The 20524-nt window shown below is 43.7% G+C and overlaps 3 protein-coding genes across 3 annotated transcripts; 1 reads left to right on the forward strand and 2 right to left on the reverse strand.

Moving 5' to 3' along the window:
• Position 1: 1 nt before the first annotated feature.
• tert (telomerase reverse transcriptase) lies at positions 2–10226 on the reverse strand. The gene is made up of 16 exons (XM_080484190.1): positions 9945–10226; positions 7571–8855; positions 7297–7486; positions 7060–7213; positions 6794–6961; positions 6541–6702; positions 5828–5929; positions 5646–5731; positions 5403–5519; positions 5189–5260; positions 4385–4573; positions 3960–4086; positions 3251–3312; positions 2094–2218; positions 1867–2004; positions 2–974 (listed from the first exon to the last, which is right to left on the reverse strand). The coding sequence occupies exons 1-16, from the start codon at positions 10158–10160 to the stop codon at positions 871–873; spliced, it is 3297 nt and encodes a 1098-aa protein (XP_080340316.1). The 5' UTR covers positions 10161–10226; the 3' UTR covers positions 2–870.
• Positions 10227–11417: 1191 nt separating this feature from the next.
• Positions 11418–15515, forward strand: rbbp4 (retinoblastoma binding protein 4). Its single transcript, XM_080484886.1, has 12 exons — positions 11418–11660; positions 12176–12326; positions 12412–12557; positions 12748–12921; positions 13032–13147; positions 13264–13424; positions 13522–13648; positions 13767–13844; positions 13949–14025; positions 14262–14319; positions 14398–14508; positions 14817–15515. Exons 1-12 carry the CDS (start codon positions 11645–11647, stop codon positions 14877–14879), a joined length of 1278 nt encoding a protein of 425 aa, XP_080341012.1. The 5' UTR covers positions 11418–11644; the 3' UTR covers positions 14880–15515.
• sync (syncoilin, intermediate filament protein) lies at positions 15232–19689 on the reverse strand. Its single transcript, XM_080484885.1, has 6 exons — positions 19592–19689; positions 17159–18599; positions 16869–17083; positions 16577–16784; positions 16376–16500; positions 15232–16295 (listed from the first exon to the last, which is right to left on the reverse strand). Exons 2-6 carry the CDS (start codon positions 18569–18571, stop codon positions 16247–16249), a joined length of 2010 nt encoding a protein of 669 aa, XP_080341011.1. The 5' UTR covers positions 18572–18599; positions 19592–19689; the 3' UTR covers positions 15232–16246.
• Between the last annotated feature and the right edge of the window lie 835 nt (positions 19690–20524).

Raw genomic sequence — 20524 nt, forward strand, 5'->3', positions numbered from 1 at the left:
TCATTTCAATGTAAGGATAAGGATTTATTATGGCTTGAATCAATGACATTCATTGAAGCACATCAAATGGAATCTCATTTGACTGAACATTAACAAAAGTGTACATTTGGACCTGAACGCTGTTTTAGTGTGTAATCTGATCATCTCAAACAACCACTGAATGAGAATATCAGTCACAAGTTTCCTGCAAATGAACTGAAGCTATATCGCCATTTCAGCATTTTTGTGTGACCCATCGATCTTCTGTACTTATTGATAGTGGAGTTAACCCCAGCTGAAGATGGCAGGTTGCACCCTTTACATGTTAGCAGTCCATCACACTCGCTCAATCATATTCAACAGTTCACCTCAAGAATTATTGAACTGTGGGAAAACACCAGACCAAAATCCATACATGCTAAAACAAGACAATTAAACTCTGAACTGGAAGACCTTCTTGTAACAGTAAACCAGTCTTTTTTCTTTTCCTCTTTCATGTTACATACTTTTTTCTGTGGACATTTGCCTTACCACACAGTGTGACTCAAAGTCCAAGAACAGCTTGAGGCTGAAACTGACCTAGGTGCAGCAACTGGGAGTTTTTTTCAATTATCGTTCTTTACTGGTTGGATTGTGGTCATTTCGTAGGGTGTGTTTACAACAAAGGTTTATCAGTAAAGTGTTTCAATCACAGATTGGCCTGGGTTATTCTCGGTATATTGGATGTGTTTCACGTACCACCTAGATGAGGGATTGCCTCAAATCTGAGAATCAGACATGGCAAAAAAAACCCAAAAAAACATATGTCTTTCTTTGACAAATAAATATTTCACTTAAAGCTCTCAGCTCGTGATATTTTCACATGTTAAGAGTTGGAGCCACCTGGTTTGTCTACATTTGGATGGCTAAGAAGTCAGGAGGGATCCTGGGGGTTGCGGCCTGTCGGACCCTGGCCAGCCGCAGATCACCGAGACGTCGCTCCAGGCTGCGCTTTCCTGTAAAAAGGAGGAATAATTTATTATTTTTTTCCCCTCCAAACAACAGTGCAGCAGCTCTTATTGAATCAGCTCCTCCACCCTTCAGTTTTATCAGAGAGGTCAGAGTGTTGAAGAAAGGAGGTGTAGTAGCTTCTTTGTATAATGATACGTATCAATGCAAACAGCTGTCGTATGGAAAGTTCGACTCTTATGAACATGTTGCGCTTCGGGTCAACTCTTCTTGTCGGGCAATACTAGTAACCATCTACAGACCACCCAAAGACAATGCAAACTTCTTTCATGACTTTAGGAAACTGCTGTCTGCTGGATGTATTGATTATGACTCTGTTGTGGTAATGGGTGATTTTAACATTCATTGTTATAATCCAGAAGATAACAGTGCAAAGGAACTTCTGAACATACTCGAAAAATTCTGACTTTTCCAGCATGTGACAAATTCAACACACAACAAGGGACACATCTTAGACTTGGTTATTTCCAAAGGCCTAAACATTTCTGAGTTTTTGGTGAAAGATGTGGCTGTTTCTGACCATTACCTTGTCTCATTTAAAGTCTCTATCTCAGCTGACCGCAGTAGAAGTAAAACAGAGTTGATCAGAACACGTCACGTTGATGAAAACACACGGCGAGTTTTCAGCCAGCCATTCACTAGCATGCAGCTCTTCCTGCAGCTTCTATCAACGACCTTGTAGAGAACTTCAGCTCTAAAGTTAGAAACATCATTGATACCATAGCACCAATCAAAGCTAAAGTAATGTGTGGTAGGAGAAAAACTCCATGGAGGTATAATAGACTGGTTAAGGCCCAAAAAAGACAGGCAGAGCGCAGGTGGACAAAGAAACGCTTCACAACCCTGCTGTAAGCATGTGTGTTTCATGAGGGTACGTACGTTTGTGCAGGTGCCAGAGCAGATCTTTATATTGGGAACGGTGTTGTGACAGCACCAGCAAAAAGGACAGACAAAAAAGCAGCTCAACCGCTTCATATTGCACGATGCCCGTCTGTGCCCTGCAACCTAGAATCACTCCTAAAGGAAAGGGAAAATGAAATATAATTAAGAAGCAAACATTCTCCCACTCAAGGCTTTATTTGTGAGGTTGGAATCAGAGGCTGTGCCTTTGTTGCTCCGCCTGATGATCTTGTTGGTGAACTGCGCCATCTCCCAGATCATCCGCAGGAAGTAAGCAGGGTTCTTAGCAACCATCTGACCAAAGGGCAAACTCTGGGCACAAACATGAAACCTAGAGAGGGAAAAACAAGACACAGAAATCGACAAGCACCATTAATATATTCAATTTGACACAAAAAAAAAAAAGGACGCAGGATTTCTGGTATTGATTGGCAAATCATCTCTGTAGCTGGTTCATTAGCAGCATCTTTACAGCCCATAAAGAGGGACGCACGTGCCTTTTTTAAGTGAATCCTGTGTTAACATCTTTATATGCGTTGCTAATCTGTGGATCACAATATGACTTAGCCTAGGCTTAACCTAAAGCATCAAGTTATTTACAGTGTCTCTTTAACTTATTCAATTTGGTGAAATCTAATGAAACAATTAAGAAAAGATTAAATACACCGCAAAGTTAATAATTATCTTTATCAAACTTATTTTAGTGTAAATAAACATTTAAATGCCATGTGATGCTAATCTGGATGAATGGAGTGATGATTTAGGTGATGGCTTCTAAAAAGATGCAACTAAAGATTGTGTTGCATCAAGTAAAACCATTACAATCGTAATTAACATTCTATAACAGCGATTGTTGCCTGAGCATAATCTTGAATACGTTTATGACGAACAGGAAGTAAATTTTACGATGAAGTATTGATATTAATGTATTTTTACTCTTTGTACCTGAACTTAACCAAACAAACCTGCAAAGAAAAAGCTACGGTAGGTTTTCACTACTTACATTCCAACATTAACTTAATTCTAACCATTTTCACAATTCCTACCATTATACTTCATTAAATCTTTATTGATTTATTAATTTCTTGCACTCATTTTGAAATTCAAACGGGGGGGGGGGGGGGGGGGTTCACCTCTAACCACATCCAATCTGTCCATACGGATGTTGAGTTCTCTCAATTTTGTTAATGTTCATAGCGTATCGTTCTCTGCACACATGTATGTGTGGTTTCATTACAATAACGAGCAACAGCACAAACCCCCCCCAAATGTAGGAAGGTTTTTCACCATTTAATACAGTATTTATATGCATGTTAGTTCCAGTAAGACAAACATCTGTCACATCCAAGCTCCTTTTCACTACCTGCACGCATGCAGCAGCACCAGTTTGTAGATGTTCTTGTAGACCGCCTCAAGAGAACTGACCTGAGCAGAGAAAATAGTCTATCAATATATGAAGGACAACTGAGGAATGAAGCGACTGCTTTGATTTCATGACAAGTACACGTATGTTCATGAAACGTAAACGAACCGCTCCAAACAAGTAATGTGTTATAATTTCCAAACATGTTTCCATGGTTTATGTTTTTGTTCATTGTGTGTTGTAGCCAAAGGTCACAACACAAACACACCTTTATATTTGAAGTTGACAAGTTTACAACCGTTACTGAACCGTGACACAGCAAGTATAGATTTTTCCGTTTCAATAAGGTCAAGCGACTTCGGGAGGCAAACATTTGTAGGGCACCTGCTGAGAGACTTGATTAAATACTGATCACTGGGAGAAAAAACTAATTTACAGATTAATTTGAAAGATTTCTCTTTTTTAGAGTTACTATTTCATGATGATATTGAGTTCAGCTGTACAAAAGACAAACTGGTTGTATCAGTCACTCACTGCTATCCTCCTAAGAGGCTCCTTTATGTGTATTTGATCAAGTTCTAACAAGTCAACATCTCATCCGACGTGTTATTTCTTGCGAGGGATGGGGATCCAGGATTAGAACATCGTGCTTTGCGCTCGTTAAACTGATACAGGATTTTAAAATCGAACCACTCCTTCTGTTCCTGACCTTCAAGTCCAAAAACAAGCAGCGGCAATTGAGCCTGAGCACCGCCATCAGTTTCCTCCTCATTTGCTGTCCAGCGGAGCGGAAAGAGCCTAAAGTGAGGCTGTAGCGTAGAGACAGACCTGCGTAGCTGTGAGGAAGGGAAAGTTAAAAAAAAAAAAAAAGACAGGGGCAACATTGAGAAGAAAGGAAATGTGAAAGCATTGCGAAAAAAGGCTTTAAAAACAACGTCACGACGAGGAGTAGGTATGATAATCACAGATTTTCATGTTAGAAAACGCATTATTCATGCTAGAGTAGGAGTTATCTCAGGTTTACAAGCAGGTCCAGAGTACAAAGTGGATATTTCAGTCTTTACAGGAACCATAATAAAAAACTCAATGGGCATCTGATATGCTTATGATGACGCATATGACCGGATGTCAGACCTAGAATAGTCTTTGTACACATCCAGTGAGCGGGTGTCCAGCAGCAGGCCGCACCAGGGGAAGAGGCAGTGAGAAGGCAGCATGCGGATGCTGGGACAGGAGCTCACGTTGGCAGACACTTCAAAGTTGACCGCCACCTTTTGTGGGTTGACCATGACCCCATACTGTGGTACTCCAGCCAGCAAGATCCTACGAGCAACATACAAGTCTCCAATTATTGACTGCTGTTCTCTCCGTATGTGTTTTTTATGTACTTCCTGTGCATGCATTCTGGGTGTCCCTGGTTCTTCCCACAGTCCATGAGTCTGAGGTCAACTGTTGACTCTAATTGCCCTTCAGATGTTGTGCATTGTTTGCAGGGATCGGCTGCAGCGCACGCGCAGCCCTGAACAAATATCTATTGTTGCATAGTAACTGTGTAATAATTGAGCGACTAGTTACTATGTAACTACTATAACTTCACTCTTTATTGCGGGCCACATGCAGCCCCTTTCCCCACCCTTCAGTATATTTTTGTATTTAAAGGTAGTGGTTGACTGATGGTCACTTTGACCCAGGTATCCCTTAAAAATACTTCAAATTACTATTAAATCTAGTTATTTTCAAGACTACCAATATACAATGCCTGCATGTTAATTGAAGCGAGTGCCATCCCTGTGTTGGATGAAAATATGTGCATCATGCCCATTCCGGCTTATTTGGTTGTATTTTTTTTTTTCTTGATTACTTGTTTTTCAGACATTCAAATCAATCGTTCAATCAACAGTAAAATATCTGTGAAAGTGAAAAGTATGTGTGCCGTACTTCAGAAAGGTTTGTGCCTTGTGTTGGTCTGGAGTGATCAGAAGAAAGTCATCAACCAGTCTCATCAAACACCTACAGAGCAGAGAAAGAGGAAAGAAAAGTAGAGAGGAAAAAGAGTTGTGACACCGTAAGGCTGCCCTCTCCTGCTCCTTGTGTGTTACTGCAGGTTCACAAGAAGACCTTGACTGACACAAAGCGAAAAGCTCTGTCGTACCCTTTGTTTTCAGCAATATCTTTGAACAGGGCATTTTCCATATGACCGTAGCAGAGACAGCAGAGCAGGCTGGACACAACTGATCCCTGAGGAATCCCTCGGCACTGACGATATGTCCTGGACAATAAAAGTAATAAATCAGAACAAAAATGCAGAAGAATCCAATCCAAAAACTTTTTTTTTTTTTTATCTCTCTTCAAACTCTCCACACAGGCTTTAAAAGAGAATGAAAAAGAAGCATACTTTTTCCCATGCTTCACAACACTGCCAGTTAACATCTGAGAAAAGAACTGCAACGCCTCTCTGCCGAGAAGTTCTGAGCAGAAATGCTGCAACACAAAAAAATAACAAAAAACAAACAACAATGAAACGTTTGAGAGTGCCGAGAACTTTCATTTATAGAAACTATCCTGACCTAGAGTCACCTGCTCAACCAGGATGGAGTGATGAACTTTGCCGGTGTTCTGCAACGTCGTCAGAAATCCCTTCATGTTGGCGGAGTTCATGTTATCGTCCAGGTAATTAGCCTGCGGGGATACAAACGAGAATTAAAACCAGGACGAATAAATAATGTAAAAAGCTAATTCATTAACAATTGTTGGTGTAAACAAATGGGTGTTTATTTGTGTCATTTTACAAATTTAACAACACAAATTCAATCGGTTTCCTGCCTTGTTGTTTACCGTTTCACTATTGTCCTACATGGGAGCGGTAAGAAACCTCACCATCTTTGTATTCACTCCATCTTACTACAATAAATCCATGTATTTAGGTTTATATGGAGGAGTTTGTTATGACGTCTTCCTGTCAAAAATAAATAGATTGCCTTCAAACACAAACCGATCTTTGAATAATGCCGGCAACACTACAGACTGTGACACGTCACGAAAACATAAACTGTGGGTACCTGAGCAAAGACCCTTTCATGGACAAACATACCGAAAGATGCAATATATTTCAAGTGGGAAGAAAAAAATAATAATTTTAGTTATGTTCTGTACAACGCATTTCACAAAACTAACTTCTTGTAAAAAAGAGTAGAGTTTCCTGTAGAAACCAACAATCCTCAATCACTCCAGCGAATTTTATGAAGATTACTCAGTGATTCACGTCATTATATTTAAAGGCATGATGGTACCTGTCTGACAAAAGCCTTCTTCAGGCCTTCGTGGGAATCCTTCCAGATCTTGGAGTAGCGCCGGATTGTGAAGAATTTGTCCTGGACGGGTACCAGGGCCTTGCTGACCACCTCCATGAGTTTGTCATGCGGCAGGCTCTCATAGGCTCCACTCACATCCACCTTGAATACCGTGAAAACACAGAGAACAAATGAAACAGCGAGAGGCTTTATGCAAAATGCTGTTGTTTTTAAATTAGGTATAACAGCTCACCTTTACAAAGTAGAGGGATTGTGGTTTCTCCTTTTGAGCTGGAGCGACTGAGCACAAAACCTTGTGGATATCGGCCATCCCCCAGACTGTAAAGCCCTGCAGTGACGGAGCGGCGTGCACGCAGGCCCGCAACACATCCAGCAAGTCTCGGACTTGCCCTCGATAGACCTGTTAAAAATAATACTAAATAGTCCAAAACTCCCTGAGCACTCGCACACAGAATATATCAACATATAATTCATGGGCATGTTAGGAATTAAGTCTACCCTCGTTTTGGCATCTGTTCCTACGACCCGGGTGATCGGCCTCATGCCATCAGCCTTGGGAATGAAGCGAAGGCGGGAGACGACTGTGTCTTTAGGGAGGGACGCCACCTGAGCTGGAGTCAACTCCTCCATCTGGCCTTTAGAAAGATGGCCTCTACAAGACACAGGTGTGTTTGTCAGTCTTTGGGTTGATGTAGCAGGGCATTATCCACACACGACTTTGCAGTGAATGTGTACCTGAATGCCAAGTCCTGCAGTCTGGTCCAGACTTCTGGTCTGTAAAACCTGAGCGCATTCTTCTTCCCCAGACTCTCGGTGACATAAAAACACGCTCTTACGAGGCCTGAGACATAGCCGTCAAGAAGCCAGGTTAAGAACTGACCCAGGATTTGAGTCCGATAAGCGAGCTCACTGGGACAGAATTTACCTTTACAGTTGAGAAAAGTCTGGTTAGATTGCAGCCCAAATACATATAGCAATCAATTTAAAAAAAGAAAGATTGCAATCTCACCCGTCTTACTGATCTTTATCCAATCGCAATCATTCGCCTTCATTTTCCACATCAGCTCTGCCAGTGAGAGCCTCTCAAACTTGCCACTGTGCAGGAAGCCTTTGACCCTGACGAGGAAATGAATTCGGTTGTGATCGGAGCCCCACAGCTCCTGTGGGATCACGGTGGAGAGACATTCCCGAACAAACAGGTAGACACGATGAGGTGCGCAGTGCAAAGGCAGGAGGGAGTTCGTCTCTGTTGGGCTTGCACTGTGATCCTCGACCACTGGGCACATCCTCTGCAGTATTTTGCTGTAAGGACACCTCTTGTGCTGTTGTAACAGTTGACTAAAGAGGGGAACCATGTTGAAAAAGCGCCGGGGGAGATTCTTTGGCTTCCTCTGCAGCCCATTTAAATAAGCCAAGCCCTCAAAGAACACTATTCTGATCAAATCTTTCCCATGTAGCTTCCTGGCTCCATCAGCAGTCTTCTTTTTTCTGTTGAGAAGGAAGCCACGGAGGCCCCTGCCTCCATACAGGAATCCCAGAGTGCGGATGAAGCAATGGGACGGCGGCAAAGGCGGGAAGGTTCCCGATCTCCAACTGGGACCTCCTTCTACGAGATGATGGGCTGCTGCTGCTTCAATGGAGGGTTTGAAAGTCAGAGCGCTGCTTTCCACGGGTTTCATGGATGGCGTTGGGCCCATAGACTTGGTCTGTCTTTCCTCTTGTTGAATTTCCTCTCCGTGTTTTTGATGTGAAACACATCTTCTCTTTCTTGAACAAGTCATCTCATCTATTTGATCTCCTTCTCTCCTTCTTTTTCTTTTCTCAATTCTGGCATCTGTTCTCCTTTTCTTCCCGCTTGCAGCAGGATGCTCAGTTTGTCTCCTTTTTGAGGTCAATGACCCCTGATACCTCCCAACTTCTGTACGGTTATGTCGGCTGGACTGGAGCTTCAGACCAAACTTGCTGGGAGTAGTGGTCATGGTCACTCTGTCGTGGACTGGACCACCACACACTTGAAAAGCACACGAAGGAGGAACAGCAACAAACACGGAGCAGCTTTCCAAAAGATGCCGCGTGATGTCTGTGCCGAGTCGAATCATGACTCTCTTCCAAAGGTCACTGCCATGGATGTAAGCGGCGCTTTGAGTTACGTCTCCCTGGAACTTAAAGCAGTCTGCATCCCGATCCTCCTGAGACAGGGACAGGAGGTGATAACCGTGTGCCAAGACGTTTTTCTTTTTTTTCCTTTTCAGATTGTTGAGAACAAAAGCCAGAAGTTCGGGCAGAGTGCAGATCTGTTGGTAAGAGAGATGTTTTTCAATCAAATAGTAACATGCCCCTTAATGAGTGGATGTGTCAAAACCTTTTACAAATTAACCCAGAAAAAAACTGAGGTATTTGATTAAAAGTCATCACTCATATCTTAACTTCATGTCATTCAAGACAACAAATCAAGTCAGTAATCTGGGTGTAGTAGAGGTGAGATATGAGAACCACATTAAGAACAATCACAAAATCAGCTTACTACCATCTGAAAAATATTGCAAGAATAAAGGATTTACTCCGACTGAACAAGATTCAGAGAAATTTGTTAATGAAATTATTTTCAGTGGGCTGGATTATTGTAACGGTGTGTTTACATGTGTCAGTAAAAATAAAAATTCTGTTCGATCATCCAGAACACTGAAGCCAGAGTCCTTAGCAGCACAAGGAGGGTGGAACACATTAGACCCCCAGCTTCAATCTCTGCACTGGCTGCCTGTGTGTCAAAGGATAGACTTCAAAAACTGACTTCTTGTCTATAAAGCAAACAAGGTGAAGCAAATTTCAGTTCTGACACTCTCAACATGTGGATCAAACTTCCTGAACAACTAAGGACTGCTGACACAAGCACTTCTTTTAAATCAGGCCGTTTTACATTATTATTTAGTCTGGCTTTCTTTTTCTGGGGATTATTACTGTGCAATGAAATAAAAATGAAATCGTTTATTTTGTTACCTTGATAAAGTTTTTATTTTATTTATAATGCATTTCGTAATTGTTTTACTTTGATGTTTTTAGTAATCTGAATCATTGAAGATTAAGATTATTGATAACCTGATGTGTTTTCTTTATTTCATTCTGAACTGTGATAAATGCTGCTTACCTTTTCTTTTCTAACAATAGTATATGACTCACAATATTTGGAACTTCAGGACGACATGTTTTTCATATATGTAGAAAAAGGGACAACATACTAGGAAGTTATAACACAGCTACAAAGTGGAGCATTGATTTGATTGTGCGACGACAGCAATAGTTTATCGAAGCTCGCTTTATGTGACCTCTACAGAGCAGCTACTTACCGATATAATCTATGTTTTAGTAAAGTTTGGAGGTGTTACCTGGTTGCAGCTCGGTGTTTGCTGCAGCTCCTTGTCAAAGCACACAAACACGCTGCTGACGAACGCCTTGAAGCGGTTTGTGTCTGTCGGCTCCACAAGAGCCGCTCCGCGTCCCTCTCTGAACACGATGCCGTCCGCAAACTCCTCCAGAGCCTCGACGTGCCGATACAGTAACCGCAGGATGTCCAGCACGCCCGAAAAATCAGTGGACGACATCCTGTCGACCTAAAGCTGCCAGGTTAACAGCGCCCTGAGCCAGATGGCGGCCATATTTACTGTTCTAAGGACCCGCTTCAATTTCAGCCAATGAGAGATCAGCTTATTTTGATCGTCCTATCAGATAAGCTCATACTCATGTCTGTCATAATTGACCAATAGCGAGCAAAAACATGTGTGTTGTCATATTGACGAGGAAAAGGTCCACGTAAAAAACGCAAGTCCTCTTCACGCGAAATTTCACTTATTGATTATTTTTCCAACCCACTAAAATAAATCTCCGCTCTAACAATATTGCTCTACTTTCATCTGTAGCTCTAGTTTCTGATGAGATGATGGTGAGACACAACATAAATATGACAAGCTGTACAGTTTTAAACATTTAACCAGTCTTTACAATAATAACAATGATAACAAGAAGGAAAAAACATTTTCTATATAAAGCAGCATTGGTTACAAAACATATACATATATGTCAATATATAAAGTTAAATGGTGATAATAAGGTAGTAAGAGAGTAAACCTCAAAAATAAACTAAATGTTACAATAACAGTTATCTCACATTGCAAAGTCATTCATCCACCGCTTTATCCTATGTAACCAATCCCATCAAACTGGTGAGGTCAGGAAACATCCCGGACAGGTTTCCAGTCCAACACCACTGGTCAAACACAGAGAGACAGACAGCCACACACACTCACATTCACACCTAGGGGCAATTTAGTGTCGCCTATTAACCTGACATGTATTAACCTGTTTGGACTGTGGGATCAAACCGGAGTATACTGAGGAAACGCATGCACACACAGGGCGAACATACAAACTCCACGCTGAAAGCCATGACCCGTATTTGCACCCATGGCCTATTTTCTTTGACTATCTCACACTGCATCAAAGTGGCTGTGTGGGTTAAACTTCCTACATCTGCAGCAGCGACTGAGTAACATGCTGTACCCACACACTAATATGTCACTATAAATCATCTAATGACGCAATCCATAATAGTTCAGCGTATCGATTACAAAGATGATTAAAATAGAGTGAAACATATAATACAGTTGACAAAAATTCCCATTTATAATACTTTTACACGTTACACATGTATTTGTTTATTTATTGAGTTTGTTTACAGTTTGTGTTCATTGTCTTTCTATTGATTTCCTTGATTGTTGCGCCAGATGAGAAAGATGAACCCAGTGACCCGTCTCCCTTTGTCTGAGCGCCATAATGACGCCCTCTGTTGGTCACCAACAGCAACAGCCGGTGATTGGCAGAAAGACGTCCCCCTCGCGCTTGGACTGAGCGCGCGAACGCACCCACGTCCAGCGTACAGGCGGCCGCTCAGTTAGCCCCCCGTTAGCTTAGCATAGTTCCTACTATGGTTTAAATAGCAGCCGGAGGCCGAGCTGGGACTGTCGGTTTACTGGCTCCGTGTTTCGGGTAACATCTCCGTGTTTCTGTCAATCGCTTCAAGATACGCGCAATGGCGGACAAGGAAGGTAAATGAGTGCGTGTATTGTTAGCACTGTGTCTAAAACAAAAAGAAATGTGTTCTGTCGTGTCGCAGCTGAATAGCCGGGTAGCTTCAAGCAGCGGCTAGCTGCCAAGTTATTGTAAGAGCCGGACGAAAAAAACAACTCGGTCGTCGATAAACGTCACGAGATGCTGATTTTGTCTGGATAAAAACAAAAATAGCATGTCTCATATTGGCCACTGGCCAGGCCTCAAGTTCAGTATTTGAGCGTTTGGAGCTTCTACTTTGTGGCACACACACACACACACACACACACACACACACACACACACACACACACACACACACACACACACACACACACACACACACACACCTACACGCCTCTCTATTAACTCAGTTATCTGAGCAGCTTTTCCTCTGTTTGCATAACTTGCGCACAAACCTTCCAACAGTTTGAACCCACTAAACGTAACAAGGGATCTCATTGCACGTGATTGATTCATCTCTGGGTCTTTTGTTAATCCTCTCTCTCTCAAGCTGGAGCGTTTGACGATGCTGTGGAGGAGAGAGTGATCAATGAGGAGTACAAGATCTGGAAGAAAAACACTCCTTTTCTCTACGACCTGGTGATGACCCATGCTCTGGAGTGGCCCAGTCTCACCGCTCAGTGGCTGCCCGATGTCTCCAGGTAGACTCCCAGTGGTCCTGCACTGCTTCTTCTTTGTGCCGTACACTCACCTATAAGTTAAACCACACTTTGTTGTTTCTACCAGGCCAGAGGGAAAGGATTTCAGCGTGCACCGGCTGGTGTTGGGAACACACACCTCTGATGAGCAGAATCACTTGGTCATTGCGACTGTCCAGCTACCCAATGATGACGCCCAGTTGGAGGCGTCACAGTATGACAGTGATAAAGGAGGTGAGCAGTGCTTGCATGTCCAACAACCTGGATTTTTACGCATTCAGGCTCTTTATGGTGAATTCAGAATTTTTGTGAGTTGTACTTTCGATCACTAAAACAGAAACCATCCTGCTTGTAAATACTTTGCTGGTTGCCTTTTATTTTGCTCATTTTAACTGGATATGCATTCTGCTGTGTTTTCTTTCAGAATTTGGTGGATTTGGCTCAGTGACGGGCAAGATTGAGATAGAAATTAAGATCAATCACGAAGGGGAAGTGAACCGCGCCCGCTACATGCCCCAGAACCCATGCATCATTGCCACGAAGACCCCCACCTCGGATGTGCTGGTGTTTGACTACACCAAACATCCCTCAAAGCCAGGTACATATCTTGAACCCACGCATACAGTACGATCGGCGAAATGTATTTGGGTACATTGAGAAAAATGGGCTGGATTTTGTAATAGTGTGAAATAATATTGATGTCCACAGATGTTTCTGGAGAGTGTCACCCTGACCTGCGGCTCAGAGGCCATCAGAAAGAAGGCTATGGTCTCTCGTGGAATCCAAACCTGTCTGGCTGTCTCCTCAGTGCATCTGATGATCATGTAAGAAAAAAATAAATAAATAAAACATCTAGTCTTACGTGTGCATTTAAAAAAAAAAAAAAAACGTTGGAGTGAAGGTCTTTGCAATGCAAACTCGCTTTTATTTAAATCCATAGACGATCTGTTTGTGGGACATCAGTGCCGTGCCAAAGGAGGGGAGGATCGTGGACGCCAAGACGATCTTCACAGGCCACACGGCGGTGGTGGAAGACGTGTCTTGGCACCTGCTTCACGAATCGCTGTTTGGATCTGTGGCAGATGACCAGAAGCTTATGATGTAAAACCATCTTTTAATCGCGTTTAATGAAGCACCTCAGACACGCTCACAGGGGTTTGATATTCAACCTGTGTTTTTGTTTTTTTTTCCTCTTTAGATGGGACACACGTTCCAACAACACCTCCAAACCCAGCCATGCAGTAGATGCACACACCGCCGAGGTCAACTGTTTGTCATTTAATCCCTATAGCGAGTTCATCCTGGCCACTGGCTCGGCAGACAAGGTAAGCAAATATTTTCCCCCGAAGTGAATTTGGGATTTAATTTGATTTACTCCCTCGGTTTTACCTTTAGTTTAGGGCAGCAGGTATGTGTAATGTCTTCCTATCTCCTCACCTGCAGACGGTGGCTCTTTGGGACTTGAGGAACCTGAAACTGAAGCTGCATTCCTTCGAGTCGCACAAGGACGAGATCTTCCAGGTAGGTTGTGTGTTTTTAGAAGGAGATCAAAATGAGAAGATAAGAACAGTTAAAGCTGTGATGCACGCAGGAGTTTTACACGGTTGCGTACTTGGATGTTTTAGGTCCAGTGGTCTCCTCATAATGAGACCATTCTGGCATCCAGTGGGACGGATCGTCGCCTCAACGTCTGGGACCTCAGGTAATCAAGTTATCATTGTGGGAAGAAGTTCACGAACCGATGAAACACTGAATGAGGCTCCTTCTTTTTCCAAATTTGACATTTTCTTGTCTGGCCAGTTCAGCGACTTTGTTCTGATCAATAATTGTCTCCAGAGACATTTTCAAGATGTAATACATTTATTGTAGCACAATAATGGCTGTCAGTGGAAAGAAGCAGAAAACTAAAACTTAGAAACACTCTTGTTATATTTTCAGCAAAATTGGAGAGGAGCAGTCACCAGAAGATGCGGAGGATGGCCCTCCTGAGCTGCTGGTGAGTTTCAGTGAATTCCTGTACGTGTTGGTGTGTCCGGGAACACTTTGATACTCAGACTTCGTTCTTCCACACTAGTTCATTCACGGAGGCCACACGGCAAAGATCTCCGACTTCTCCTGGAACCCAAACGAGCCCTGGATCATCTGCTCCGTGTCCGAGGACAACATAATGCAAGTTTGGCAAATGGTAAGTCAGCTGTGACAGCGCGGCAGCGAACATGATTCCTCCTCCTCCTGCTTAGGTGGGGGGGGATTGGTCTCTCTGATATGATATACAAGATAATACCAACACCGCGGATCATTAGAAGGTCAATGACTGCAGCTGTTGCTGATATCAAAGCTGGAGGCGTTAAAATCCAGAGAGAGAAATATGTTGACCCATATTTTAAACTCTGTGGCAGAAATGTCCCTTTTAACCAATTGTCCTGCAATGAACAAATATTCACATTGTAACCTAAATGTGTCAAGATGGCTGAACTTGCTCCTTCTTTTTAGGCCGAGAACATCTATAACGACGAGGATCCCGAGGGCTCCACGGATCCTGAAGCCACAGCATAGCACCTCGCCACAATCCATCACCTCAGAGCTTCCAACCAGCAACTTCCTCTTTCTCTATGAAAAACAAAACTGACTGTAAATCCTAAGGGGAGAGTATGTATTGTTTTTAAAGTAACTTTGCACCTCAACCGCTCGCCCATGTTTTTTTTGTTGTTGTTTTTTTTTTTTTTTTTTTGCTGTGTACCTTTTTGGAACCAAATTGGCTTCCTCTTTATACACTGAAACATTTAACTTTTTAAGTTTCTGTTGAAAAACTAAACTGAAAAAAACTTACTGCCACGTCTTGCGTACACAGCGCACAGTATTTTAACATTTGCTTTGGATTTGATGTCGGGCTCGTTTGAAGGTGAGCCCGTGGTTACAAAACAATCATTTTTATTATTTTTTTTTTTTTTTAGCTCAGACTCGTTTCCATCTTATCGGTCTGGATGCTGATTTACACACCAGCTGTTTTTTACTGAGTGCATGTTTAAATAGTCTATTTTGGTCCCACTCCCCTTTGCCTCAGTCGTCGGTAAATCAATTAAATGTTATCTTATACATTACAAGTTGATTTTTTTTCTATTATTATTCTACATTTTAATATTTTTCAACTGTACAGTGGATGCATTCCTAATAAAAATGTCTTTGATAGACTTCTGGCTCCACTTCATTTCTTTATCTTCTACATCTGGGGTGTCCACAAGAGGCTCCAATCCGGCGAACTAAACCACCAATGACATGGTAAAACTTTTAAAGAAAACATAAAACATCTTTTGCACCTGAAGATTCCAAGTCTTGAGATTGTTGAGATGAGTCATTTTTCATAGTAATTATTTGATTTTGTGTAAAGATAGACCTTTTCATTCTGTATACTCGGCGAAAAGGAAGACCTTATAGTTTAAAGGTCATGGCATTCTTTTACCATTTCAACCCACTCAAGATGAAATAGTTCTGTATGTGGCGCCTTGAATTAATAATCCTTTCCATGCTAGTACCTGGTAATGCCTTACCGTACTTCGCAGCAGATCTTTTCATGTGTGCTGTGACGTCTCGGTACTTTCCCGTCTCCCATGCCGACTCTCACTCTATTACTCTTTGTCCTGTTGTGTGGCTCCGCAGACATGTTGCCCTTATAAGTACACGAAACCTTCTCGGCTCTCCGCAAGGACATGAACTCATCAGTTGCACCCGGATTACAAGAAACGCTGCTTTTATTCAGAACAAAAAAAAAAAAAAAACTTCTACAAGCTCACACCAGGACAACATTCGCTAAATCTTAGCTGAGCTTTGTAACAATCGTGTGTATTTAGTTGTGTAAAGTGCATTCGGTGAACTTTAAAGGTTCTCTAGTCGATTTTGAGGAACACATTAAATAAGGTGTGCTCTCATGATTTCTCCTCATGGTCAGACTTGTTGTGGTCCTTGATCACAGCCCTGTCAGAAAAAAATAAAGAAGTTGAAGGAATTTACTCAATTTCTATTTTCTAAGCTGTGACACAAACTGGATAATTCACCTGTAAATCAGCAGTTGCTTGGAAAGACTGTCCTTCAGCTCGGCTATCTCCTTAGTTTTCTTCTTCTGGATCTGTAGCTCTGTTTTCAGCTCTCTGCTGCTCTCCTCAAGATAGTAAACGGTTTCCTGAAAGGCACATACATGTGTTGACAGCCTGTTTATTCTCATATTCACACAACTGTTGGTTCATCATCATGCTCACCTTATACTGCCACACATCCTCTCTTCTTTGCATGTGAATCAGTTTGAGTTTCTCCTCCAAACAAGCCCTCTGGAGCTGCAGTTTTTGTATCTCCTCTCTGAGGGGAGTCAGCTGGGCGCGCAGCTCCTGCGCCTGCTCTTTGGTTTTAACCAGAGCCGCCTCAGCGGCCTCTCTCCTCTTCAGCAAGGCCATCAAAATGGGTTCGTACCTGGAAACATAAGACGCAGAATCTTTAATGATTTGCCTCATTAATGGACTTCTAATCTGAAAAGCAGGTATCGGTGATGCACACCTGTCCTCCAGGGACTTCAGCCCGCCCTGCACATACTGCTGGATGTCGCCACACGAGTGCCTCCTGCACTCGCTCAGCTCGTCCTGAGTGTTGGAGGTCTGGCTGGATCGCCGGGCGTGAAGCTTTGCCCGCAGGTCCGAGAGCTGCTGTCTCTGCGCTGACCTGAGCTGGAAGCCCTCCTCCGTCAGCTGGAGCACGGCCGAGTTCACCTTCTCCTGGAAGACGGCGGGAAAGAGATTTGTTTACACGCGGAGTTCTTCGAAATGTGACGAGCGTTTTGTGTTTCTCACCTCTTCTCTCTTGAGCAGCTCCACCTCCCGCCGGTGTTTGTTCAGGGCAGCCTGGCTGTGGGCGCAGTCTCGAGCAACGGCGAACAGCCTCTTCTTCAGCTTCCGGAGCTCGTCCTGCAGCCCCTGTCTCTCCAGGTTCACCTTCCACATCCTCCTCTCCTCCTCGGCCCTCTCCTCCCTGAGGATGGTCATCTCCTTCTTCCTCTCCTCCCTTCGCCCTTCTTTCTCCATCTTGAGGACATTCATGAGCTCTGCCACCTTGCTATCAATCTGCTCCTCTGTCTCCTCCCGTTCTCCCGTCGTTTCCGGCTCCTCTGGGTCTTTCTTCCCTCTGAGCAGTAGCACCTCCGCCAGGAGCTCCTTCCTCCTCTTTTCCAACAGCTGCACCTCCTCTATGCACTCCTCCATCTGAGACCCAACTTCCTCCAATTCATCCAGGCCGGATCCTGTGTCAGCGGCGTCCGTCTTCAGTTTGTGTCTCTTTTCGTCGGGTAGTTCAGTGTCGTCTCTTTCTGTCTCAGTGATGTCTCTCTTTGTGTCTGTGCCCTTCTTGAACATCGGTGCTGTGTTTGTCTCCTCTAGCAGGGGTGGTGACTGTGTGAAGCTGAACTCTCGGTCGTCACAGCTGGGCAGGAGATTTAACTGGCATCCGTTTGTTGCTCTATCGCCGCGGTCCTTGGAAACTTGATCTTCTTCCACCTGTTGACTGGAGTCTAATTGCATCGGCTGGGTCTCCAAATCCATCGGCCTCTCATGCTGGACGGGCACCAGCGTTGCACCCCAGTGAAGATGAGGATTGTGATTGATGTGTACATATTCTTGGCTTGACTCTGGAACCCAGTCTTGGGGCTCAAAGTCCATGTCAGCCTCCTCCATGCAGTTCTCCAGCATGGCCAACATGCCCATCAGCTGGCCCTCGTACTCCACCATGCTCTCGCTCAGTTTGTTGCCGGCGGTAGTGAGGGGCATCTCTGACTGGCGAGCGCTTCCTCTGGTCACTCTGCACCTGTCGATAATGGCGCTCGCGCTCCGCGACTGGCCTCTTGTCGGCGGCTCTTCTGTTGCAGGCCTTTCCGTGTGAGTGTCCATGTAGCTGGTGGACAGATACGCAGGAGGAGATGTGTGTGCTTCTCCATGGCTTCCCATCGTAACGTCCCCTCTGCCCCGACCGTGACTTGGTTCGCTCAGACTTGTTTCGTTGTGACTTTCAGAGTATTGCGGGCCGAGCGGGACGCCAGCGAGATCCTCACAGCTCTTCAGCAAGTCATCCATCTCCTGCAGGTACGGCTTCAGTAAAGACGACTGTTTAAACTGCGTTCCTGTGTTTCCCTCCCGGTCCTGATGCCCATCCTCTTCTTCGATGAAGAGTGGCTCGAACCCGGCAGGAGGACATTTATCATCTTGATCATCCATTGGTTCGAACCTGATTCCTGAAATTCCCCTGATCAGAGCAGACAAACATGTCAGAAACTCTAGCTGAAGCATATTAAAGCTGTGAATCGTGTTACATGAGACAAATTTTAATCCTGGTCGACACTGATGACATTTCAGTTAATATTTTTAGGCAGATTATGCTGATGTCATTAGCACTTGTGAACATGTGGAGCGGGGTGGGCACGGTTGACCAGAGGGTCTGGTATTGACGGCTTCCCCCTCGAGGCGTCACGCCTGAGCTTCGGCTCGCTTCTTTTCAATGGTATTCAGAGAACTCAATGAAACCTCAACACAGCTATTATCAACACACACATGCACAAACACCTTTTCTCTGAAGTTGCAGAGGCAGTATAGGGATTAAATTAGCCAACGGATTATCACAACATATCATGTGGACACAAGAACATTTATGATGTGCCCTGGTGGATAATGCAGCTGTAATATAACCCTCTGAGGTGTTTGCCAGGACTGGCGTGAGACTCCCCAGGAGTAAATTGATCAAATTGACCTAAAAGTGTCATCACACTGAGATTTATAGCGTAGAAATTTATATGTGAACGAATGTCTTCCATTTTCTAGCTGGAAGATTTCCTCCAACAGAATCCAAGGTGCAGCTCCTGTCTTTATATTAAAACTAGGTCAGACGGTGGATGCGCTGATGAGCGGAGGTGTATTTTCGAAGTTTGTTCTGCCTTCAGTGGAGGAATGACAGTGACCAGCTGTCCTGCTGCAGAACAGCCGTTGGGCACAAAGCGAATTCCTTTGGACTTCTGGCGCCCAGTGAAAGGACGGGCATTAATTTGCATTCTGAGCACAAAACCTCTTTTCCTTTTTTGGTCATACATTCATAAAACTTTTTCCTTATACTTCAATACTTCACTTTTATAAATCGACCTATTGAATCGGTATAAGTAAATCAAATCACTTGTGTTAAAATTATGATTTAAACATGATCAGTGTCAACCATCACGTGTTATTAGAAAATATAATTCTGCTTACCTCTTGGTGTCTATCCTTTCTTTCTCTCTCTGTGCTTGAATCAGTCGAATCAGTTGGACGAAGGTTGAGATGTTGTGATCCAAATGACAAGAGCAGTGAGTGTGGTAGAATGAGCGGGAGCAGAGTCTGCACATGAACTGGGGGGGGGGGCGTACCAGTTGACCCAGCCTCCTCACTCTTTCACTGCGCCGCTGTGTGACCATGACTACCACAGATCTGTTTAGGTTTATTAATAAACACTGGGCAGGGCGAAAGAGGAGTCCATGGCAGGCTGAGAGAGAGAGAGCGAGAGAGAGACAGAATGCTGATCGCCTGATGGCAACGTGTCCAAACATTGAGTTGTGTCTGCTTTTGAGTAATGTGCTTGACTCCGATGCCACAGGGTTTGAAGGAGGCTCCTCACTGCAAGCGGACTATGGTTTGATTCCAGGCCTGAGTTCTTTCTATGTAGAGTTTACATGCGGGAAGATAATCCTGGTATTTTTGCTCTCTCTCACAAACTGTTTGTTATCCTGTTAGGTTAATTGATGACTTTAAATTGTTTGGATACACTGAAACCCTGACTTGGATATAGTAAAAGAAGAAAGACGGAGTGAGATCACACACGCAGGCCCATCTCAGTTTTGAAGTTCTCGCCTCAACTACAGCCAAAAGCATCTACGATGTGTGTGTGTGTGTGTGTGTGTGTGTGTGTGTGTGTGTGTGTGTGTGTGTGTGTGTGTGTGTGTGTGTGTGTGTGTGTGTGTGTGTGTGTGTGTGTGTGTGTGTGTGTGTGTGTGTGTGTGTGTGTGTGTGTGTGTGTGTGTGTGTGTGTGTGTGTTTACGATGGAAGAACACGGCTCCACAATTCCACCTCATTATCAAAAGGCCTTTAAATAGCTGCCCCCAGTTCTTGGCTGCTCCCCACGTCGGGATTGGTTTACACCTAAACTT

The sequence above is a fragment of the Lipophrys pholis genome (assembly GCF_963383615.2).
Source record: "Lipophrys pholis genome assembly, chromosome: 17".
Taxonomy (NCBI): domain Eukaryota; kingdom Metazoa; phylum Chordata; class Actinopteri; order Blenniiformes; family Blenniidae; genus Lipophrys; species Lipophrys pholis.